Below are 25,408 nucleotides of genomic sequence, written 5' to 3'. Positions count from 1 at the left end.
TATTTGTTAAGCGCTTACTATGTGCAGAGCACTGTTCTAAGCACTGGGGTAGATACAGGGTAATCGGGTTGTCCCACGTGAGGCTCTCATTTAATCCCCCTTTTACAGATGAGGTAACTGAGGCACAGAGAAGTTAAGTGACTTGCCCAAAGTCACACAGATGACAAGTGGCAGAGCTGGAATTCGAACTCATGACCTCTGACTCCCAAGCCCGGGCTCTTTCTACTGAGCCACGCTGCTTCTCTATTTCTTAATGGTATTTCTTAAATGGTATGTGCCAAGCACTGAACTGAGCACTGGGGTAGATATAAGATCCCACATAAGGCCCACAGTCTCAGTAGGAGAGAGAAAAGATATTGAATTCCAGTTTTGCAGATGGGAGAACTGAAGCACAGAAAAGGTAAGCAGCTTGTCCAAAGTCACACAGCAGGTATGTGGCAGAGCTGGGATTAAAATCCAGGTCCACTGACTTCATGGCCTCTGCTCTTTCCACTGGGCCGTGCTGTTTCTCAATAAATACGAAATTTGAAAAACTGGAAAACGAGCTAATATTGGGAATGAGTTTTGTCATCTGTGTTTAAGTGCCCAAGGTGGTGTCACAACATGGAATAAATGTCTTTCACCTTGATTTATTAATGATGAGTCCTGAACTCATAGAGATGTAACTCATTTCAAGCCCAAGTTACTGGTCTAATTAAATGACCATAGATACGCGTCATTTCTAAGACCAAATGTGCAATTCAGCCTTTACAAGCATATAGACGGGATTGCATCGAAACAATAATAATCAAGCCACACTGGACTATTCTCGAGAGTCTTTGTCTCTCTGTGTGGAGTCTGTAGCCTAAAATGAAGGAAGGATCATTTACTTTGAGTTGGTCATTGTTCCCCAGCGTGTGTTCTGTCTTAAGGCCATTCCAGCTGATGTCTTCTAAAAGAAATAAACCATAGGGGAGCATATGGTTTAGTGGTGGCTTCGTGTGTGATTTATTTTAAATTCCTTTGTCCTCTTAGATGTTTTCATTACTGAGTCAAGTATCTTGAGGTGCTATTCATTTAGGGAGTATCCCAAGAATTAAATATCCAGTCCTGTAAAAGCTTCGACCCGATTCAAACTTCTGTTTCTATAGCGGAACACTTTTTTAAGGTGCCATTCATTTTATTGCTGGTTTTTTCCTACCTCCTTTTTTTTTTTTCCCCCGGTCTCCAATTGATCTATGGTGCCCTTAGCTATACTTTGGTTTACGGAACAGATGGAAGAAATGGGCATTCCTTTCATCATCCCAAAGATGCCTTTACAACTCAGATGATCTGGAAATTAAGTGAACAATGGTGACTCTTGTCTCAAGTCTTTGCTCATTTAGATATGTCCAACCCGTCCATAGAGAAGACTCTGTTGGAGAGAGTGAGCTACAGTGGGATGATGGGCGGGGGATAAGGGGAATCAGCAAGTTACCTGGGAATTATGATTCCAGTGCCTCCAAGAGATCCCAGGTTTTCTGGCTATTTCCTGGGTGTGGCAAAGTGGCAGGGTGCCTGTCCAGGATCCGGAAGACCTGGGTTCAAGTCCGAGCAATGCCACTCTCCTGCTGCCACCTGAAGCCCAGTGAAGTGACTTGGCCAAGGTCACACAACAGACAAGTGGCAGAGCTGGCGTTAGAGCCCAGGTCCTTTGGACTCCCAACCTCCATCCACTGGACCGTGTTGCCTCATTCTAGATATTGGGAATGGATGTAACTGATGAAACAGGACTTTTCAAAAGGTTCTGATAGATCATATCATCCCACCAGCATGTGAATAGAGTAATGAGTGGAGGAGTAGATTTTTAGAAGACTACTTAGAAGAAGTCCAAGAGAGTGACAAATGAGGTCAATTTAGCAAAGGTTTGGTGTGAAATGACTTGGAAAATATGTCACGGAAGAATGCAGAGGAAGTTGTAGAATCAAGGTAAAAAGAACTGCGGGAACTTTTGATTTGATACTCTTAATTGGCTCCATGGAAATGAAGAGTTAAGGGGAAAAAAGTGTTAAACAGTGTAGCGTTTCCCATAGGAAATAACCTTGAGTCAGTCAGTGGTATTTTGAGTGCTTACTGAGTGCATATCACTTGGGAGAGCACAATATATCAGATGATGATCAATATCTTTCACACATCCCAAAACTTAAAGCAGCAGAAATATACTATAACACAGGGAGACAAATCATTGGAAGTCTACTTAAGTAAACCAAATACTATGTAACTAGGTCTCACTAATTGAATGTGATTATTTTTATATGTACATCATTTTCAAATTATCTTTCCTATCCTATTCAGCCAGATGCAGAAGGCCTGGTGGATAGTTGATCACCTCTAGTGAGATCCTTGAGGACAGGGAACATGAATTTTGCTTTTTTTGTACTTCTCAAGTGCTTAGAATAGTCTTCGGCTCTTAAGAGACCAACAGTAAATACTAGGGATTGATTAATTTTTCGTTGGCTTCCATCTCTTTCCAGCAGCCATATTCCTAGGGTGCTATGTAATGATAATAGTATTGGTTAAGTGCTAACTATGTGTTAAACACTCTTCTAAGTGCTGTAATAGATACAAGCTGATCAGGTTGGACACAATCCCTATCCCACATAGGACTCACAGTCTCAATCCTCATTTTACAGATTGGGAACAGGTATAGAGAAAAGAGAGGTGACTGGCCTATGGTCACACAGCAAATAGTGGAGGCAGGATTAGAACCCAAGTCCTTCTGTTTCCAAAGCCCGGGCTCCGTCTTGTCCCAACTTAAGAACGTACTTTTACCTGTCTTCCACAGGGCTCCTCTAGGACTGTAAGCTTTTCCTCTGGATTGTAAACTTTTCCTCTAGACTGTAAACTCATTATGGGCGGGGAATGTGTCTGGTCATTCTGTTTTATTCTCTCAACTACTAAGTGCGGAGCTCTGCACATAGCCAGTGTTCAATAAATATGACTGATTGATCGAATTGCGTGTGTGTGTGTGTGTGTGTGTGTGTGTTGAACACTCAATTTACTCTTTCTAATTTCATTATTGTTAAATATGTTAATGTCTAAGTCCCCTGATAGAATAATGTTTTTGTGGACAGGACATGTCCCTCGATCTTCGGATCCTTCCCAAGTGCTCAGTATAGTTTCTTGCACTTAGTGGGTGCTCAGTAAATTCCATTCATATTCTTCTAGTACTAACACTACCACTAATAGTACTGTTATTCATTGTATAATTGAATTGTGTACTTTTAGAAAAGTTCAGAAATATTCACGTTTTTACTTGTGATATTTTCCTTTGTTTTGTTTGACATTCTTGTAAAATTTCAATTTAACACTGAAACTGTTTTAGGAGGAAGGGAAATTATTTTGCCACAGCTTTTCCTTTTTTTCCCCAACATTGCAAGGTTTAGATTAATGATGGAATCAATTGTTCATCCTTTAGAGTATGACAGCATACAATGCCTCCTGACAACTTTCTCCCTCTCAGTTTCCTGAATAGCATGTAATTTCCTTGGTTTGACAAAACATCCTTTTAACATTCATGTCATAGCATAGTGTTCATTTTTCATTTTTCAGTTAGGCAAGGAGGCTCAACAAAGAACATCTTCAGAAAGTCATCTTTTCCCAGGAGCTTTACGGTAGTTTTTGGAGCTTGTGACAGCCTTTCCTATTAAGGAGATTTGTTTTAAGTAAAGCGTGAATGTGTATATTAACACTATCTTATACATTCCCATGTGTTTTGCAGACAATCTTGGTTTGCTAAGTCACGTTGCAGTTGGTATTAGAGTTCTGGATGTCAACGACAATCCACCAGAACTCGCCATGGAGTACGATGTCGTTGTCTGTGAGAATTCCAAGCCCGGACAGGTAGGTTCGATAGTTTCCTGCTTATATTTCCTTCAGTGAATTTTTAACTATAACTCTATGTCTATTAGAGTTTTATTCAGAAAAGTTGAACCCACCAAATGCTTCAGTTCATAAAATAAGGCCAAAAAAACCCCCCAAAACCCATCTTTTCTTGTATGCCATCTGCAGAATGTTATATCAAAAATAAGTTAGTTAATGAATGTCTAAGGATAAAAATAGTGAGGTCAAGTGTTCTTCTGTAATGGAGAGAGAACAGTGTATCCTGTATCTGTTAAATGGTGTCTTTGCAGACTGTGAGCAAATGTTAGCAGTGTGGCCTAGTAGAAAGATTCCAGCCTGGAAATCAGAAGACTTGGGTTCTAATCCTGGCTCTACCACCTGTTTGCTGGGTGACCATGGGCATGGCTCTTAATTTCTCTATGCCGTGCCTGTCAGATGGAAAGCAAACCCTACTCCCTCCTACTTGGTTGGGCAGTGTCCAATCTGATTATATTGTATCTACCCCAATTTAGTACAGTGTTAGCGTTTAATAGGTACCACTTAAAAAATATGTGGCCGGCCCGCTTTCTCCTTCCCATACAAATACACACACACACACATACACACACACACAGTGAAGATGTTACATCATTTCAGAGAATGTCCAAGACTAGTAAATGTGCCTTCTGAGCCTGTTGGCTGTGTGGTCTCTCACTTTGTGGTTATTCTCAATCTGTTTTCAAGTGCCATTTTGGGAGAGGAGAGGGTAAATGGACCAAGCAGCAATATGCCTGAATAACAAAGTGGACCAGTAAAAGCTTCCCCTTGAGAGCTTCCGATGGAGCGTAGCTGTGCTCAGAAAAGACCTGGATAGGTTTCTCTCCCCACAAGCCATCTGTTTGACCAGACATTATGCACAATCTGGCTGTGGTATGAAGCCCTCGGGACTAAAGGATCCACAATCCCATTTCAAAATACTGTTCTCTTTATTACATCAACCTGTTTCCCTCAGTGGACTGCAAGCTCCTTGAGGGTAGGTTATGGGGGTCTTCTGAGTACTCCTAAGTGGTTACTCAGGTTCTCTGCACTCAGTGGCCACTGGATGAGCGTTCATAGTATTATCATTATTTTATTATTATCATTATTATTTCATTGAATTTTATTCTTTAAGCGCTTACTATGTGCCAGGCATTGTATTAAGCACTGGAGTAGATCAAGCTCGTCAGGTTGGACACAATCTGTGTCCCACATGGGGATCACAGTTTTAATCCCATTTTACAGATGAGGTAACCAAAACACAGAGAAATGGAGTGACTTGCCCTAGGTCACACAGCAGATGAGTGGTGAATTTGGGATTAGAACCCAGGTCCTTCTGACTCCCAGGCCCGTGCCTTATTCAGTTGGATTGACTGATTTCTCTGGAGAGGTGAGGGCCGGAATGCAAAAACCAAGAGTTCAAACATTAGCCTACTGTGTGCCGAGTGTTCTTACGCTGGAAAGAAAACTCAGGCTCGCAGCACCTTAAAACACTGTATCTAAGGACTGAGATGAAGAGAGTTTAGTGTCCACACTCTTCCAGAAATAAGGCTGGGATTCAGTGGTGATCTTACCACTGACATAATGGCCATTTCAATTTCTTTGAAGCGCAAGGAGAAACTACAGTGCTGATATCTGAGTCCTAAGCATTGATTTACAAAACCAAGCTTGAAAAATTGCCTGAAAAGAATGAAGGAGGGAGGGGCTGGGGAACTTTCCACCACAACTTTGAGTGTTGTTCCACTAAACTGGGAGCTCTTAGAGGGCAAGAATCATGTCTTTTGCTTCTGGTGAATTGTACCAAACACCTCATTCAGTGCTCTCTGAAGGCAGTAGGGTCTCAGAAAACACCATTGGTTGATCGATTTATTGCCTTTTGGTGCCCTCTAATAGCATAAGGGAACACAGAATGAAAGGAACACTAACTGACCTAAGGAACGGTAGAATGGTATGCATTTTCTATGGCTCATTCCAGACGTTGCCTTTATGATTCTCAGAAACCTTCTGGCCGTATTTGGGATATGCATGAAGGGTTTTAGGGTGTGCTACTAACAATATCTGTTTAGCAGTTAAGGAGTACAAATAAAGAAGTGTCATGCTTCCTGCCCACAAGAATCTTACAACCTAATGGGAGAGATTGACATAGACTACTTGCCAATTGATTAGTTAAAATGAATAATTAAACATACTTAAATGCCGAGGATGTGTATGGAAAAAGCACGGGATTGGGAGTCAGAGGTGATGGTTTCTAATCCCTCCTCTGCCACTTCTCAGCTGTGTGACTTTGGGCAAGTCACTTCACTTCTCAGTGCCTCATTTACCTCATCTGTGAAATGGGGAGGAAGCCATTGAGCCCCGCATGGGACAACCTGATTCCCTTGTATCTACTCCAGCTCTTAGAGCAGTGCTTGGCACAGAGTAAGCGCTTAACAACTGCCATCATTATTAAATAAGTACAGAATGCTAGAATGGCCGATGGAGTGATACAAATGAGGCTGCAGGGAACTAATTGGGAAAGCTTATTGGATGAGGTGGAATTTGAGCAGGGCTTTGTGGTCTCCAGATTTGAAAAAGGAGGGATTTTGGAGTTGATGTCGGAGAGATATTAAGGTGGCAAAATGGATTTTCTAAATCTCAGTCATGTTAACACAACTGCGGTCCTATTTGACTCATTCAGTGAAGAATCAGTTGCTTTCAGCCTTTTATGCCCGTTTTATGGATACCTTGTATGCAGATATAGCACTATTTGGCTATAGTGAGATTACTATTTCTGGTAGCTGAAGTTGAAATAACAGGAAGTTCAGGTCAATGCAGATATCACCAAGAGCAGCTGCAAATATTTCTCAAGAGTTTGCATATTTTCTGATTCTGAAAAGTCTTTAGACTACACTGGTTTAAAAGTAATATTAATAAGAAAATCATTCATGCATGAAATTTGAAGTCAGCATTTTCAGGTCAGAGCAGTTCTGAGTGGGGAAAGTTGTTAGAAGAAACTTGATTTTTTTAAAAAAAACAGTATAACTTCCACATCTTGAATTATTTGTCACACTCATTTCCTTCCCATGACCTTAACCTTACAAAACCTGAGACTATAAAATATGGTATTATAAAATGAAAATGTCAATGGGTCCCCTGAAGGTTTTATCCTTTCATACCCTAACCATTAGCTATTCTTTAGACTGTCTGCTAATAAATGTATTTGGGGATGCTTCATATTTTGCCTGTTGAATAGAGAAGCATGTATGGAAACTCACCTAGAATTTAGCGATGAAGGGACTATGCACATTTATTAGAAACATAGTATTGGCTCTTATGGAAAGAGAATGTTCTCCTTGCACCACTTACTGTCCACACCCATATTTAAAACATTGACCGCTGCCTACAAACTTCTCTTTCCTTCAACTGTCAGAAGCTCATGTTATCTAAAGCCCAAACAGAGAAAGAAAAATGAGCTTTTAAGAATCAATTAAGATTAAAATGGCCATTTGAATCATTCATATACAAGATCATTTCATATATCAAGTTTAGCCTCTGGGTTTTGTGAATTAGCATAAAAATATGTTCCCTGTAAAGTAGAAAAAGTGCTGAACAGACAGTAAACTTGAAGGCTCTAAACTTGTGGAGTGTCGGTGAGAGAGCAGCTGGAGAGAGCATTTTGGCTGCCTCCAAACTCCAAGTTAAAGTCAGGAACGTGAATGAAACAAATGGAATCCCTATTCCACTCTTTCTAGATATATTCACTCCCGTGATCCCTCGCTCCATTACTGACAAAGAGTATTGACCTGGGACTTCATCAGAAAGTGAAACAATTTAGGAGATGAAGCTTAGTTTTGTGTTTCAATCATTGGCAAAAAGAAGTGTTATCTAATTTCTAACTGCACTGTCTCACACTTGACAGTGAAGGGCCAGAGCCAATAGGGGAGTGGTTTAATAGAACACACAGGTTGTGTATTACTGTGCTTTGAAATACCTGAAGAAAAAGTCAAGGTATACTGCCATGCCTTGTTACTACTCTCTTCTTTAAGCACCCTGTCATGATAGCACCTTTACATTTCCATGCCAATTTAAGTTCTTATAGGTTCTCACTTTAATAATGTTATGGTTAATAATAGTTATGGTACTTTTTAAGCCCTTACTATGTGCCAAATACTGTTCTAAGATCTGGGGTAGATACAACTAAATCAGGTTGGACCCGGTCTTTGTTCCATATAGGGCTCACAGTCTAAATATGAGGGGAGTAGAATTTAATCCCCATTTTACAAGATGGGGTAGCTGAGGCACAGAGAAGGTAAACGACTTGCCCAAGTCACACAACAGACGTGGCATAGCTGGGAGTCAAAGCGGGATGGATGAAGGGCTTAGTAGACATAATCTTTAAGATTTTATAAACTAGAAAGGGAAACGGAGTTTATTTTAAAAGTACTGTGTCTTTCCTCATTTGTTCATTCTCAATATTGAGATTATTCCTCATGCTTTCACTTAATTGGTGGCATTTACGGAGCGCTTACTACGTGCAGAGCACTCTACTACATGCTTAAGGAAGTACAGTTCAACAAAGCTGAGAGACACGTTCTCTGCCCACAAGGAGTTTAATGTCCAGAAGAATAGGCAGACTCCATCCGTCTTCCTTGCACCCAATTTTCACTCAGAACGTTATTTTCCATTCCTATCATTACATTCTTCTCAGCTAGTTATAGTGGAAATGTTTCCTATTCTTTTTGTGGACCTGTCCTTTATTCTGTTCAACCTCCACAGCCCTGGTGCCACTCAGCCATATCAAAATCCCCTTAACTTCCTTTGCTTGCTATTGACTTTTTTATGCTATTTGTTGTTATTAATAATAATAGTAATGATGGTATTTGTTAAGCGCTTACTATGTACCAAGCACCGTTCTAAGCATTGGTGTAGATACAAGGTAATCACGTTGTCCCACATGGGGCTCACAGTCTTAATCCCCATTTTATAGATGAGCTAACTGAGGCCCAGAAAAGTTAAGTGACTTGCCCAAAGTCATACAGCTGACTAGTGGCTGAGCGGGGAGTAGGACCCATGACCTCTGACTCCTAAGCCTGTGCTCTTTCCACTAAGCCAAGATGCTTCTCTGTTAAATGGTTAAGCTAAGTGCTTACTATGCTCCAGGTGCTCTGCTAAGCACTGGGATGCATATAGGTTAATCAGGGTGGATATCGTCCATTCCCACATATTCCTCTAAGACTGTCTGCAAAAACATATCTCGCACCTGGTTTCTTTCTTATTTTCCTGTCACCCTCTCCCTGTAGCATGTCCTCCTCTAATGTTTCTTTAAAAGATATTGGTACTGACTTTAGGTGTACTGGGCATTACCAAAATGCTCTCTCTCCAACTCAAAATTATAGCTGATCTATAAGTTCCTTTTACCTTCAAATACTTATGGATATCTCGCTCTAATGTTTACCCCTTCTTCCTTGGGTGACTTATTCTTTCAATGTACCCAGGCACTAAACCTCTTTGTGAGCTCAAAATGTTCTTGTCATTGCTCTTGTTAATAAGAAGTGAATGTTTCCCTTCTTTTGCCTACATAAGTATCAGTCAAGTAGCCCTGGTTGGAATGAAATCTACAAAGTCTGGTTTGAGAAAAGCTTCCTCTGAGTAGTTGAATAGTTCAGCGTGGCCTAGTGGAAAGAGCATTAGGTCTAGGAGTCACAGAGGGCATAGATTCTAATCTCTGCTCTGCCATCTGCCTGCTGTGTGACCTTGGGCAAGTCACTTTGTTTCTCTGTACCTCAGTTGCCTCATCTGTAAAGTGGGGATTGTATCCTACTCCTTCCTACTTAGACTGGGAGCTCCGTGGGACTGTGTCCTATTATCTTGAATCCATTTCAGTGTTTAGAATGGCGCTTGGTGAATGGTGAGTGCTTAAATATAATACTGATCACAGTAATAATGTATTAGCGTAATTTTAACCTGTTGTAAGCCTGCTTTGGTTTAGTTGGACACTGGGGCCTAAAACAATTTCACTTCATTTTTAGATTTTCACTCTAGTCTGACCCTGAGTTCATTCAATTTTATATTTTCTGGGGATTATATCCCTTCACAAATCTTCAGTTGCCTCTGTAAAATGTTCAAGTGCATTGCGAGCAGCCTCAGTTGATTGAGCATATATACTATTTCTTTTTGAGTCCTGTTGTTCCTTTTGGTTATAAATAGTGCAGTATGGTTCTATCTACTGCAATGATATCGGTCTTTTGCAAAGTCAGATAGCTTTGTGGGTAATGACTCCCACCACGTTTTGGGGGGAATTCAGTGACATTTCTATTCTCCCTGCACTGCCATGGATTTTTCTTGGTCAGTTCCTCGAGAGCAGGAACCGTGTCTATTAACTCTACTGCACTTTCCAAAAGTCAGAGTGCACTGCTCAGCACACATTCAGCGCTTGATAAAACTATTGATTGGTTTTATTTGCCTCAACTAAATTTGTATGTTTCTCTGACAAATAGCTTTACCTATTATTGTTTCCAATCAATTGCTTATGTAGAATAAATTTGCTTTAGGAAGTAGTAATAGCATTTATTCTGTCCAATCTGGTTATCCTGTATCTATCCCAGAGCTTTGCATAGTACTTATCAAATACCAGTATTACTCATTGAACATAAAATTGCTCTATACAGTTTGCTTGCTATATTCTTAACAAATTTTAATGGCTTTGTTTTTCCTAATTCACCTCACCTGGTATTTTTTTCCATTCACCTTCATTTCTCATTTCACTCATTTTGATTACCAATTGATTTCTACCAAAGAATGTTAGCATTCTAAAAGTGCAGGTTTCCCAAGAATCTATCTTAGATTTAGCCTACATACTCTCAGGAGGCAGGCAAATAATAATTTTTTTCTTTAGCTTGTCCAGGAAAAAGCACCGTTCAATCCCCTTTTCAAACTGATTGGTGTTATGAGCTGAGCTGTTCTGGTTCTTTCTTCCCTGCTTCACCATCTATGTTCAATTTGCTTCTGGTACTATTGCCTGAAAGGAATATGACCAAAGATCCTGCAGTGTGTGAAACAAGTGCACTATCCAAAAAAGCCATTCTATTTCAGGGAACTAAATATTTGCCAACTTTATATCTATTTCAGAATTTGGGATCCCAGTTAAGGAAATGTTGTTTTATTTCCTCTGACAAAGTGGGCCTTGACCAGGAGGTAGTGATGTCCCATAAGGACCTTGTGATTTATTTATTATTTTAGGTACAGTAATCAGGTCGGACACAGTTCCTGTGCTCACATGGGGCTCACAGTCAAGTAAGAGGGAAAACAGGTATTGAATGCCCATTTTGCAGTTGAGGAAACAGGCACAGATTAGTTAAGTGACTTGCCCAAGGTAACACAGCAGGCAAGTGGCAGAACTAGGATTATAAATCCTCTAGATCCAGTTCTGTGCTTTTTTTTTCTTCAATAGTATATGTGGAACACTTATTATGTTTCAAGAATTGTTCTAAGTGCTGGGGTTGATACAAGTTAATCAGGTCAGACACAGTCTCTGTCACTCATGAGGGAGGAGGAGGAGGAGGATGGTATTTGTTAAGTGCTTACTATGCGCCGAGCACTGTTCTAAGCACTGGGGTAGATACAAGGTAATCAGGTTGTCCGACGTGGGGCTCAATGGCTTCATCCCCATTTCACAGATGAGGTAAATGAGGCACCGAGAAGTTAAGTGACTTGCCCAAAGTCACACAGCTGATAAGTGGCAGAGTTGGGATTAGAACTCACGACCTCCGATTCCCAAACCCGGGCTCTTTCCACTAAGCCACGAGAACTTCTCTCTTCTGGTTCTGCTTTAACCCAGATGAAATCAGAAACCACTTAGAAATCCATCGGCGCTCTTGGTTCAGAAAGTGAGAGAAACAATTCTTTTGAAAATGTGTCCTGAAGAATTCCTTTTAGTTGTGTTGATATTTGTCTTCTCATCTTGGGTAATCAGGCATGGAATTTTGTTTGGAAAATTTAGCAGTGATATTCATCAAAGCTGAGTATTCTGACTCTTACCTACTGTTTTATCATACTGGTGAGGGAATTAAAATGGTCATGAATTGCTTTTGCATTTAATGACTGAGGTCAAGGTGTGTGGTAGAGCTCTTTACCCATCAACACTGGAATCCTGTAATTGGCCAAATCATATATCCAATCTCCCTAAATAGATATTTTTAAATCTCCAAGATGTAGTTTGTGATAAAGAATCATAAAAATACACTTAGGTTAGAAAACCATAAATAGAGATGATTATTGCCTCCTCTAGACTGTAAACTCGTTGTGGGCAGGGACCATGTCTGTTATATTGTTGTTGTACTCTCCCAAGTGCTTAGTACTTATTGCACACAATAAGCACTCAATAATTACCAATGATTACGCCATGCCTCAGGTCCTAACTGTTTCAGGCAAGCAAAAGCAAGCTAATGAAGTTATTTAATGCCTTGAATTTGAAAAATAGCCAGAAAGCCAGACTGAAAACGTATTTTCGACATATCTGTTTTCCCAGAAATAAAGCGACATATAGTCCAACTTAAAATTTTCATGCCTCAGAATGTGTTTATTTTTCCCAGGTTATTCATACCATCAGTGCCGTGGATAAAGACGATTTTGCAAACGGACCACGGTTCCATTTTTTCCTAGATGAAAGCCACTCGGTCAATCCCAACTTCACCCTGAAGGACAATGAAGGTAAACGAAAGATGCGGGAGTTAAATTTGGGGGGCTTCTCCCACCCTGTGTTGGATGGCTTGGATTATGCTGCTTTGTTTTCACATTACGTTGACATCCTCAGCCAAGAGTGGTGTGCCACTAAAACCCCAGTGTAAAGTGTCAATTACATTTAAAATAGAAGCATAATTATAAATACAAGTTCCATTAACTTATTCAAAAGTCATTATTTGTAATTTTTTGTGTCTGTTTCTGTCATTTAAAATAGCCTGCAAGTTGCACAGGATCAGGAACTATCTCTTGCCTCTGTTGTACTTTATCAAGTGATTAACACAGTGAGTTGTGCTCAGGGGTTGCTCAGTAAATACCGCAAACAGTACTTGGACAGTCATGCTTTGACCTTTTACCCAGATTTAAATTATATTATTTGCTTTGATATAGTATGGCTAAGTAATAAAATGAACTACTTGAATTAGTAGCTTAGTTACTTAGTAGTACCTAGTTATTTAGTAACAAGTGCGTAGGAGAGTGTTCCACACACAGTAAGTGCACAATAGATGCCGTCAATTGTGGTATTGGTAGCATTTGTTGAATGATTGTTGTGTGCCAAGCACTGTACTCAGTGCTAGGGTAGATAATCAATAATTCTATTTGGAGATATGTTTATAGACAACTTTACCATATCGCTAAATGGGTGGCTTTAATTTAGGATCAATAGTGGTGGGACTCACTGCTTCACGAGTGGGAAGGGGGAAAAAGGTCTTTAAACTTCGACCCCTTTACCCTCTGGGTGGAAATCTCAATCACCACTTGGATTTCAAGGCAGTGGGAGAAAACTTGCTATTTTAGGCAATCTGCTCATCCCCTTCATTTGCCACTGGAAGTGAATTTTTGGTTGGAGTGGGGTGATTCCCTCCAAAGCATAATAAAATAGGCAAAAAAAAGAATGTGTTCTGTGAGTCTCTGTTGATCCCTGATGGGATCGTTGTTTCTCCAGTATGTTGCCAAGGGAATTGTGTGACGCTCCAGGAAAGTCTCTTTAACTTAATAACTCTTTGCCTCTCTAACTGCTTTGAGAATTGAATGATTAATGATTATGGTGTTTATTGACTGCTTATTCCAGGCATAGCACTAGGGTAGATAAAAGGTGATCAGAATCGGGATCTTGGTGGTCTTGGTTGGGTGTTCGTGGAAATCTTTGAGAGATTGAAAACCGAGTCCCTTGGTGCCAGAGGGATTTTCTCCTTAAAAGAGGAACTGGAGAGCTAAGGAGTAGCACTCCCTCCGTGGATCCCATGCTCTTGGCTTCCTCCCATGATGCTTCACTTGGATCTGCTCTCTTTCCTTTACTGGCTTTAATCAGAAGGTGGTTCGTTGTTTTTTGTTGTTGTTTTTTCCTTAATTTGAGGGCTATTCGAAGCAAATAGTGGAGTTGATGTATCCAAGTGGACTGAAAGTGCAGCAACCCTGACCTTGAACCTCATGTGGGATGGGGCCTATGCCATCCTAATTAAGTTGTATCTCCCCCAGAGCTTAGAACGGGGCTTAAAATATTGTAAGCGCTTTGCAAATACCATAAAAATGTGATTTTTGAAACCCTACAGCAGATGCGCACATTAGCCTACAAAGCATCTCAACGCCAGGACACTGAGAAGTTAAATGTATGGGCTATTTAGCACGTTAGAAGGTCGCCAAGGCTAATTTGCTAGATTGTTTAAAAATGGGGAAATGAAAGGGAAACCATTTTTCTAGAAAAACTTGGGAAGTGTGTGTTCTGAAGAGCCTGAAATTAATATACTGCTGCTTTGTAAAGTCATGGTATGAACTCGCAGGATATTACAGGATGACAGTTTGAAAGGAAAGCTGAATGTCCTGAGACATCTCAGTTCAATAGGAAAATTCTGATGTGCTTCATAATTGCATATCCCTGATGAGGCTCGGGTGGGAGTTGGGAGAGTCAAGCTCAAGGAAAAGGATATATTTGGACAAGTTGCCTATACAGTGGGGATGCAAAGTTAAAATGCAGATTTTAAATGTTAATGTTTAAATGGTGAAGCTCTAAAAAATGGATCATTCAATTAGTGGCATTGAGTGCTTGCTGTGTGTAGAGCACTGTACTAATCACTTGGGAAATGACGATTACCACAGAGTTGATGGACCTGATCCCTGCCCACGAGGACCCTTCAGTAGAGGCTAGTATTACTGGTGTTTATTGAATTTTTAGAGTGAATAGAATGCTGTATTAAATACCTAGCATTTGAAGACACAGCCCCTGCCCAGAAAGAAGCTCACATTTAAAACTCCAGTTCCTTCACCTCTTCCTCAATGTATGTGTGTTTTTTCTCCTTTTAGATCCCAAATTCCTTGAGGTGTGGGGTTATGGCATTGTTGCTATGTGTTGTCATTTGTTATGCAATTACAATCTGTACAGCACCATCCAGGAGAGTGGAACATGGATATTGATTCAGCTCTGGCCCCTGGCTCACCATGCAGGTTCCAATGTCCAGCTTGGTGCTTGACAGAGAGAAGGTGCCCAGTGAATACTGTTGTTGATATTGATTAGAATTTTATTCCAGAGAACAAACGTTCAACTCATTCACTTTCCTTTATGGAGTTATAAAAATATAATTTAGTCAATGTCTTTCTCACTTTGATTATTCTTTCATTCATTCAATAATATTAATTGAGCGCTTACTGTGTGCAGAGCACTGTACTAAGCGCTTGGAGTGTACAATTCGGCAACAGATAGAGACAATTCCTGCCCATTGATGGGCTTACAGTCTAATCGGGGGAGACAGACGGACAAAAACAAGACAACTTAATCACGATAAATGGAATCAAGGGGATGTACACCTCATTAACGAAAATAAATAGAGTAATAAAAATATATACAAATGAGCACAGTGCTGAGGGGAGGGGAAGGGAGAGGGGGAGGAGCAGAGGGAAAGAGGGGAAAGGGGGCTTAGCTGAGGGGAGGTGAAGGGGGAGCAGAGAGGGAGCAAAGGGAGCAGAGATTAGAGACAGCATGGCCTAGTGGAAAGAGCCTAGACTCCAGAATCAAGAGTTGTGGCTCATGAGATGGTGCTTGATAAATAGTTAGCACTTATAATAATATTAATTATGGTATTTTTCAAGTGCTTACTATGGGCCTAGCACTGTTCTAAGCGCTGGGTTAGATACAAGGTAATCAGATTGTCCCACTTGGGACTTAGAGTCTTAATTCCCATTTTACAGATGAGGTAACTGAGGCACAGGGAAGTTAAGTGGCTTGCCCACGGTCACAGAGCAGACAGGTGGTGGGGCCGTGTTTAGAACCCACCTCCTCTGACTCCCAAGCCCGTGCTCTTTACACTAAACCACACTACTTCCCGAGAAGCAGCATGGTATGTGGATAGAGAATGGGGCTAGGAGTCAGAGGTCATGGGTTCTAATCCCAGCTCTGCCACTTGTCTGCTGTGTAACCTTGTCTGCTGTGTAACCTCAGGCAAATCACCTCACTTCTCTGTGCCTCAGTTAACTCATCTGTAAAATGGGGATTGAAACTGTGAGCCCTATGTGGGACAGGGACAGTGTCCAAGATGATTTGCTTGTATCCAGCCCAGCACTTAGTACAGTGCCTGGCACATAGTAAGTGCTTGACAAATACCATAATTATTGTTACTATTACCGACTTCCATGATTAATCTATTATAATTATCTTCCCCAGTCATTAGCTCACACTCAACTCTTAGCAAATACCAAAATTATTATTTTTATGAAGAGGATTTCTTGGGGGATTATTCAGGTTCTTAAATGATTTTCTTCTTACTTAAACTTTTAGTATTGATTTCTCATCTTTTTTTTAACTTTATTTTTTCATCTGATCTAGGATAAAAGTTGTTTGTTGTTTTGTGTGGAATTTAATCTCCCAATCTCCCAATTTAGAATCACCTTAAATCAGACAGAGAGCCAGGATGTTTTCTCTTAAATGATATTTATTTCATTTCTAAAGGGACTGAGATTTCTTACCTTCTATCAGTAATTCATGTAAGATACACAGTCATATCAAGTATACAGGGGAAGAACAGATTCCCTGTGAGGTGCCTATGTTTTTATTGCCATTCAACAGTCAGAATGTTTAATCCATATTTTTAGGTTCTTTAGTCTGTTTACCCACTTTTGGAAAATATTATTGGAAATTTATGAGGATATGCTTCCTCACATTATTTTTATTCTTTCATCACTCCTTTTTTGATGTTACAGTTGCACTTTGAATAATGAAAATGATACCTTTTCACACATGTCTACTTCTAACATTCACTTTGAAGAAGTATGCGTCTAGTCATCCTAGTATATATTTCTGACTCAGTTAATCAAAGGTATCTTTTGGGAGCTTACTCTGCGCAAAGCACTGTACTAAGCACTTGGAGAGCACAATAAATATCAATCAATAGATGGCATTTATTGAGTACTTTCTGTGTGCAGAGCACTGTACTAAACACTTAGGAGAGTACGATACGACTGAGTCGGTAAACACATTCCCACAAGGGCAGATGGAGAGACAGCCATAAAAATAAATGGAATATAGGGGGAATAGTGATGTTGGAAGTTTTGCATTTTAATAATTGAAATTATGAAATATTTTGAACAACTTAAATGAAATTCTGAGACCGGTGTGTTTCATTTCTGCTTTGTCACTTTTTTTTTTATCCCTAGTCAGTTGAGGTCTTACCATCTTGCACCATGTTCAGTCAACTTTCTCATTACCAAAAATTATTTTTCATGCCAACTTCATTAACTTTTTCATTATTTCTTGAGCTTGCTTTTGAACTTAGCCCGTTTCCAAAAAAAGCAATGTTGTCAGAAATCCTTTTATGATTTTTAGTCCCAAATTCAAGGTAGAATGCATTACAATGATATCTCCTCGCATGTGCTTACTTGGAATTGGAGAAAGGGTCACAATTTTAGCATTTATTTTGGCTCACCAAGGGAAATTATGGGTAATGTCTAAATTCACGTTGTGGCTGTTAAAACACATCATTTATGATTATCCTTTCAAATTTCACAGTACATTAATCCAGAAAGGCACAGATGCCGTAGTAGATAACATGTTGATTGCTGTCACTTATTGTCTGTATTCAGAATATATCTTATAGTCAAAACAGCCTATAATAGAGGTATCTGGTTTATCTTTTCTCTTTCAGAAAAGTGTTGTTGAACTTTGATAAATGATCTCACTAAATTGAAACGGTTGTGCTTACAGAAATTCTCTCAGAGAAGCTGGAAGGGCCTTCAATAGATGACATGGATCATTTAGAGAAGCAGCGTGGCCTAGTGGAAAGAGCAGAGGCCTTGGGGTCAGAGGACCTGGGTTCTAGTCCCAACTTTGCCTGCTGTGTGACCTTAGGCAAATTGCTTAACTTCTCTGTGCTTCAATTTCTCCATCTGTGAAATGGAGATACAGTACCTGTCCTCCTTCCTACTTAGACTGTGAGGCCCCTGCAGATAAGGGACTACCCAAATCATTCGACTTGTACCTCCCTCAGTGCTCAAAACAGTCTTTGACATAGTAAGTGCTTAACAAATATTGTAAAAGTGATAATTATAATAATAATTATGGTAATTGGGTTGGTTACAGGTCCTATCCCACTAAGGCTCTCAGTCTTAATCCCCATTTTACAGATGAGGGAACTGAGGCACAGAGAAGTTAAGTGACTTTCCCAAGGTCACAAAGCAGGCAAGTGGTGGAGCCGGGATTAGAATCCATGACCTTCAGACTCCCAGGCCTGTGCTCTATCAAAGCAACTTCAGCCCGGAACTCTAGGCACTGCTTAAATGTATCTCGAAATGCCTATTTATCTCACGGACAAATGGAATGCCTCTGCTTCAAACGAGGATGCATTTACATTAACCCAGAAGGGAGGTTACTGGAGATGAAAATTCCACCTTAGATGGAGAATCCTGTGTGGGACAGTGGCTAGGTCTAAATGTATCAACTTCAGTATTCAACATAGTAATTGGCACAAGTGTTTAGTCAATGCCACTATCATTATTTTCATTTTTATCACTATTCTATTTTAGTGGAAATCTGCCCAATTCTGCCCAAATCTAGTATTGGTACTTGCCCCAAGACCACTGCATCATCTTCCCAGATTCCTCTTTCAAGCTGTGGAATTTAAGCACAAACCAAAATTGGGCAAGGTTGGGTCGGGATACCCACAAAATCGGACATAAACACATCAGGTGCAGGGCCCAAAGCAAAAGGAGATTAACCGTCCGGAACCCAGATTACCCAAGAGAAACCTGGACACATGCTCTGCCTAACCAAGCCTCGGGGATAGAAAATATAGCCAAGAAAGAACTCAGGATCTGGTGGGAAAGTCAGTTCTTCTTTTATAGAGCTTTCCTTAAAAGCTTCTCTTTGCAAGGAATGTTTCTCGGGTGGAGGAAACAGTTGTCTTGATTTCTCTTGGGTCTGATATGCTTCCTCATTTGCCCCCAACTGGCAGCCAAGTGATGGGGTAGATATGAATATAGTAAACTGACTGGACACAGTCCATGCCTCAAATGAGAGTTAAAGTCTTAATCCCAATTAAACAGATGAGGAAACTGAGGCAGAGAAGTAAAATGACTTGCCCAAGTCTCACTGCAGACATATGATGGAGTTGGGATGATAACCGATGTTCTCTAAATCCCACACCTGTGCTCTTTCCATTAGGCCACACAGCTTCTCAGTGTGGAAACTGTGCCCTTTAAAATGTTGATTTTGTATTGCTGACTAATTGGCAGTTTTAGCATCATCAACAGTGGTATTTAATGAGTGATTTCTATGTGCAGTGCACTGTAGTGCTGAGAAGCAGAGTGGCTCAGTGGAAAGAGCACGGGCTTTGGAGTCAGAGGTCATGGGTTTGAATCCCGGCCTGGCCACTTGTCAGCTGTGTGACTTTGGGCAAGTCACTTAACTTCTCAGCGCCTCAGTTACCTCATCTGTAAAATGGGGATTAAGATTGTGAGCCCCACGTGGGACAACCTGATTCCCCTGTGTCTACCCCAGCGCTTAGAACAGTGCTCGGCACATAGTAAGCGCTTAACAAATACCAACATCATTATTATTATTATTATTAGTAGTAGTAAGCACTTGGGCAGGAACAATACAACAGAGTTGGTAGATTTATTCTGCCCACCACGAGCTGACAGTCTAGAGGACTATCCAGTAGGACAAAGGTTAATCAAAGAGCATTACCTAAGTTAGCTGGAACAAGGCTCTAGTTTTCCAACTTTTCCCAAAGGAAAGAGCTCACAGCTCTCCCTCCTAGTTGACAACCTTGGAGGCTCTTGAAGATGAGTTGAGTGATTCCTAGTGGATTGGATCCAAGCCACCAGAGAATGAATGAGTCGGCATCTGGGGAAAATCTGATTCAACCTGTGAAGGAAAAATGGATAATTGTTGCTTTCATTTCTGTGAAGAGGATCAGTCTGGCAATATATGGACTGCTCTTCTTCATGGATCATTAATGGAGGAGAAAAGGCAGCATGTTCCAACACTCAAATGGAGATTAAGAGGACGTGTACTTGCTCTTTCTTTTTCCTACCCATCGAAACCGAATCACTTACTCAGTGTGTGCCCCAGATCTCTATAGTTGTAAGGTTTCCGCGTCTGGCCTGTCTCTGGCAATGTATCATTCAAGGTATGTTGATCTCCACCTAAGATTCTTGGTCTACCAGTTCGGAGGATCTGACTGTCTGAGTGATCACCGTAGAAATGAGAAAGCCAGCGGAGATCACAAGGAGTGCTGGATATTTGACATTTATAAAGCAAGACATAGTTCTAGCAGCTTCTGAGACTCGAAGCACTTTGAACTCAATAGAGGATTTTGTTTTTGCTCCTAGGGTCTAATTTTATTTCTGGTGAATCTAGACGAGTGTTCCTCAGAGCTAGCAGACAAGGTTGTTCAAATCATTAGAAAGGAGCTGAGCAAGCTCACCCCAGTAATTCATTATTAATAATGTTGCTGGATCTCAATATTGGTTTCTCACACCTTCAGTATAAATCAGCACATATTTGTTTTTCCAATTTTAGAGATGCTGACATTGAAGAAAAGAGGAGATGAGCTATTTTCTATTAACATCTTTTAACCAATGAATCCATCAGTTAAATTGGCTTATAATTTTTACTCATTTACAATGATACCTCCAAACAATATAGTTTATTGTTGTTGTTTTAGTGTCTCAAAACATCTTGTATTGAAAGTTATATGCAGTCTAGTTGTTTCCTCTGAAAGGATTCTGGGTGTCAGCTTTGCTACCTGAAACTAAATAAGTATTAAATAGTCTTTAATACTTAAAATGCTTAAATACTTAATACTTAAATACTTAATAAATACTTTAAATACTTAAAATACTTAAAAATACGAAAATTTAAGTATTAAATACCCCAAACCCAAACCACATACCTCTTCTTTGAACTAAACATTTTAAATAATGATTGTATTTATTAAGCACTCACTAATATATCAAAAGGTAGAGAAAAGATTATCAGATTGAATGCAATTCCTGTTCCAAGTGGGCCTCACAGTCTGGGAGAGAGGCAGAGCGGGTGTTTTATCCTGACTCTATAGATGAAGAACCTGAATTACAGAGTAATCAGATGATTTGCCCAAGGTCGCACAGCAGGCAAGAGGCAGAGCTAGGTCTCCAAACTCGGTAGAAATGGGATATGTGCAGATTATGAGGTTATGTGTAGATTATGAGGTGATTTATATGAGTGAATATAAAAGAAATGGAAGGCATCGATTATGAGGTGGAGGCAAAGTACATGAGTAAGTCCAGAAGAAATGGGGCTCATGTATGGAAATCACCAGGCCTGTTATTTCCACTGAAGACCAATGTCTTACCACCATTATGTTTCCCTAATTGATAGCTTTGTTTGTGGCGCTCCAAGGAATGTCACTTATCCACTTCATGTTTTGCTCTATTTCTCCTCTTGGACTGGTGATTTAGCTGACAGATGTGGAAAATGACCTATAGTCATAAAACTCTCCAGTGAGTACCCAGTTGCAGATGCCAAACAGCTCATTATTTCTCTAATGTCAGTAGTCATTTGCATTTAAATTTTTCCCTCCAGAACGCTTTCTGATAGCATTATGGGGAAAGAGCCATGCAGGCTCTTTGAATTCTTTCGGGGGAATCCAAAAATTTAATCTCGGAGGACTACTTCATTTTGGAGCTTTTTCGCTCGGAGGTGAATCCGATGGCCCAGGCAAATGTCACTGTCAGGGTGCAGTAACTGGTGAGAGAAGATTGTCCTTTTGGGGGCTCTGAAGCTGGCCCTTGTTACACCACAGAATAAGAGGGTGTGATGGACCAAGGTGATAAGAATAAGTTAACGTGAGGGACCAAGGAGAAATAAACTTCCTTGCACGCCTGTATGTGGGTAAGGAGTTCCACCTCACCCGTGTATTCCTGGCCAAAGCGATCCCAGAGAAGCGGGGAGAGAGTCAACTCCCCTGTGGAAAACCCCAAATGAGAGCTAACTCCATTCAGTTCAACTCACCCTGGGATCTCAGTAGGAGAGCGAACATCATCTGATGGACCCTGACCTAGCCGATAGGGCACGGACCTGGGATTTAGAAGATCAGAGGTTCTAATCTCAACTCTGCCACTTGTCTTCTGTGTGACCTTGGGCAATCACTTCTCTCTTCTGTGCCTCAGTTACTTCATCTGTAAAATGGAGGTGGAGACTATCAACCCCACATGGGACAGGGGTTGTGTTCATCCTGATTTGCTTATATCCTCCCCGGCGCTAGTTCAGTGCCTGTCGCATAGTAAACACTTAACAAATATTATTATCATTGTTATTATTATGATTATTAGTGCTTAGAAGCCAGACACAGGGCTGCAAGTGGAGGTGGAGAACTTGTGTCAGTTTCGACTGGAAATTACAAGGCAGAAAACAGTGAGCCTGTTCTGACTTTTTGACTCCTGAGTGCATGGCTGGACCTAGACACGAGCGATGGTGCAGATTATGTGCAACCTTAATTATTATCTCACTGAATCTCTATAGAGTGGAGAGTTTGGGAGTCCAGGGTCTGAAAAGAGAAATAATAGAAAAGGTTTAAAATAGAAGTTGCCTTTCTCTTATTACTTAGAGTTGTCTTTGCGGGCATTAAACCTTGTAGTGACTTATCAAGTCTTCTTGAAGTAAATAAAACATCCATCTGGAAAAAAAGATGAAGGCTAAATCCATGCAGGTTTGTGCCACAGAGGAGTGTTTTGCTTGGAATTTGATTGCCAGTCGATAAGGACCTGAAAATGTACGGTTATGGTCAAAGAGTGAGGGTTTTTGCTTGGGGTTTGTTTATTTTCCTAGTAAAATTGCCTCCTTAGGGAAGGTTCCTGTTGGATCCTAGGCTCAGCCTGACTCACAGTTGAATCAATCAATGCTATTTGTCCACTAATTCTATTGTATTATACTCTACCAAACACTTGGTATGGTGCTCTGCTCATAGTAAGTGCTCAGCAAATTCCATTGGTTGATTGAGCACTTACCATGTGAAGAGCACTTTGTGAAGTGCTTAGGAGACTACAGTCCAACAGAGTTGGTAGACATGATCCATGTCCACAAGGAGCTTACAGTCCAGGTGGGGAGACAGTACTTTACAGAATGTGGACATATGTGCTGGAGCGCGGAGAGAGGTTGAATTCTGAGGCCTAGAAATTCTGGATCTTTTGCGTTCTTTAAACCATTTGTGGAAATTTGGTAACCAAAAGGCAGCGGGAGAAAGCGAAGGAGAGGAATAAAGGCAAAGGTTATTTGTTGCATTTTAGTATATGTAGCCCAATATTTTCATGTTTCTGCATGGAAGATGGACAGAATCTCCAGATTTGAATAGTATAGATTTAAAGATTCAGAGTTTTAAGAGTTTTAAAGTGAAGCAGTGTAGCCTAGTGTAGCACAGGCCTGAGAGTAATAAGGACCTGGGTTCTAATCCTGGCTCTACCAGCTGTCTCTTGTGTGACCTTGGGCAAGTCACTTTACTTCTTTGGGCCTCGGTTCCCTCATCTGTAAAATGGAGAGTAAGACTGTGAGCCTCATGTGGGATAGTGACTGTGTCCAACCCAATTATCTTGTGTCTGTCCCAGCACTGAGAGCAGTGCCTGGCACATAGAAACGCTTAACAATTAACATTAAAAAAAAAAAAAACAACTCATGCTCCTAAAGCTGCTTCACAAATTGGAGAGCCACCCGGCTCTTTTGGGAAATGTGTCAACTAGAAGAAGCTACTTGAATTTTCTTTACGTAAAATTTTGTTCCATGAAACACTTCACAAACACATCCAAGAACAAGGTGTTCCACCCTCTTCTCCAGTGAACTTGTGCATCTTCCAGTTCTTTTCCAACTAAATTGGCAGGCTTGTTAAGACCTCTGAGCTGTGGAATTGAATGAGATTCTGAAGGTAGCAGTTTGAGACTGGAATGGGCAGACCGAGGCACACCATAGCCCAGAGTGATGGGTTTGGCAAATATTAAGAGTAAGATGTGTCTGAAAGACCTCTGCCTTTTCTTTCTCTAAGAATGACATAGTAATAACAGAATTAATGTTCCTCAGCAGAGCAGAGAACGAGTCCTGGGGAAATAAAAGTGGTGGGTTTCAGGATATTAGCAATACCGCACAATTCATAATACAATAATGATCTTATAGTCATGGAATTTCGGTTTCACCTTCTTATGGGTATAAGAGAACTGTGCACTTGCTAAACTACCACCCAGACAAGATATTTTCTCTTTCAGATGACCTTCTTTGATTGTATTCCCCCAGTTAAAAGCACTGATATATGTCAGTTAATAATTATGGTATTTGTTAAGCACTTACTGTGTGCCAGTCACTGTACTAAACATGGGGTGGATACAAGTAAATCAGGTTGGACACAGTCCCTGTCTTACATGGGGTTCACAGTCTCAATCTCCATTTTACAGATGAGGTAACTGAGGCACAGAGAAGTGAAGTGACTTGCCCAAGGTCATCCAGGAGACAAGTGGCATTTTGTGGGTCGCTTCCTCTGGTTGGTTTCCCCTTACAGGATTTTATTGGTGGGCACAATCGCCAGTCTGCCTGTGGAAGCTCCCCCTTGTTCCCCCAGATGGTATCCGATTGGTAGCGGGTGTGGGAAGGGGAAGACTATGCCAGCTGTGGCATCAGTTTTATTCCACTTTGGGGATGGCAGCAGTTGCGTCCCTTTCAGACTGTGATTTCATTTCATAATTTAAAATGCCCTAGGGTCCCTGAAGAAAACAATGTCAAGTTTTGTTTTTAAAATGCAGAAAGAAAAAAAAGAAAAAAGCAACTTTGACGTTAAATTGGTTCTGGGAAGGAAATATCACTTTACCTGGAACATTATGGATTCAAACAGCATGAAGCAGCATGGCGTAGTGGATAGAGCACAGGCCTGGGATTCAGAAGGTCATGCGTTCTAATTCCGGCTCTGCCAAGTGTCTGCTGTGTGACCTTGGGGGTGTCAGTTCACTTCTCTGTGCCTCAGTTACCTCATCTGTAAAATGGGGATTGAGACTGTGAGCCCCACATGGGGCAGGAACTATGTCCAGCTCAATGTACTTGTACCCAGCCCAGCACTTAGTACAGTGCCTTGTACATTGTAAGCGCTTAACAAATACCATCATTATTTTTCAAAATTTGCTCCCAGGGTGGCTGGATGGGGGGTTGGTGTGGAGCATATTTCTTGGAAAGGAGATGTGGAGGCAAGATAGGTGGGGAGTTACTTCTGGGGGGCGGTGCAGGTGGCGAGGGGATGCTGAAGAGACTTGCCTTCCCCTATTCACCCCCTATTTGCTGGTACAGAGAATGTGACATTTAAAGTGCTTAGGAAAA

General features: G+C 40.8%; 1 protein-coding gene and 1 long non-coding RNA gene across 5 annotated transcripts in view; one reads left to right on the top strand and one right to left on the bottom strand.

Moving 5' to 3' along the window:
- Positions 1-25,408, top strand: part of CDH18 (cadherin 18) — a 450,368-nt gene that overhangs the window by 415,236 nt on the left and 9,724 nt on the right. For all 4 annotated transcript variants that reach the window (XM_029053976.2, XM_007655498.3, XM_007655499.3 and 1 more), the window contains 2 exons: positions 3,740-3,861; positions 12,447-12,564. In XM_029053976.2, the coding sequence (XP_028909809.1) occupies positions 3,740-3,861; positions 12,447-12,564 (240 nt within the window). The remainder of the gene's footprint in view (positions 1-3,739; positions 3,862-12,446; positions 12,565-25,408) is intronic.
- Positions 19,672-25,408, bottom strand: part of LOC114807643 — a 77,933-nt gene continuing 72,196 nt past the window's right edge. The window contains exon 4 of the long non-coding RNA XR_003755695.2: positions 19,672-19,945. This is a non-coding gene — a long non-coding RNA (uncharacterized LOC114807643). The remainder of the gene's footprint in view (positions 19,946-25,408) is intronic.

Source organism: Ornithorhynchus anatinus, chromosome X3 (assembly GCF_004115215.2).
Source record: "Ornithorhynchus anatinus isolate Pmale09 chromosome X3, mOrnAna1.pri.v4, whole genome shotgun sequence".
NCBI lineage: Eukaryota > Metazoa > Chordata > Mammalia > Monotremata > Ornithorhynchidae > Ornithorhynchus > Ornithorhynchus anatinus.
The sequence above is the reverse complement of the archived record's forward strand: the minus strand, read 5'-3'. Positions and strand labels throughout refer to the sequence as shown.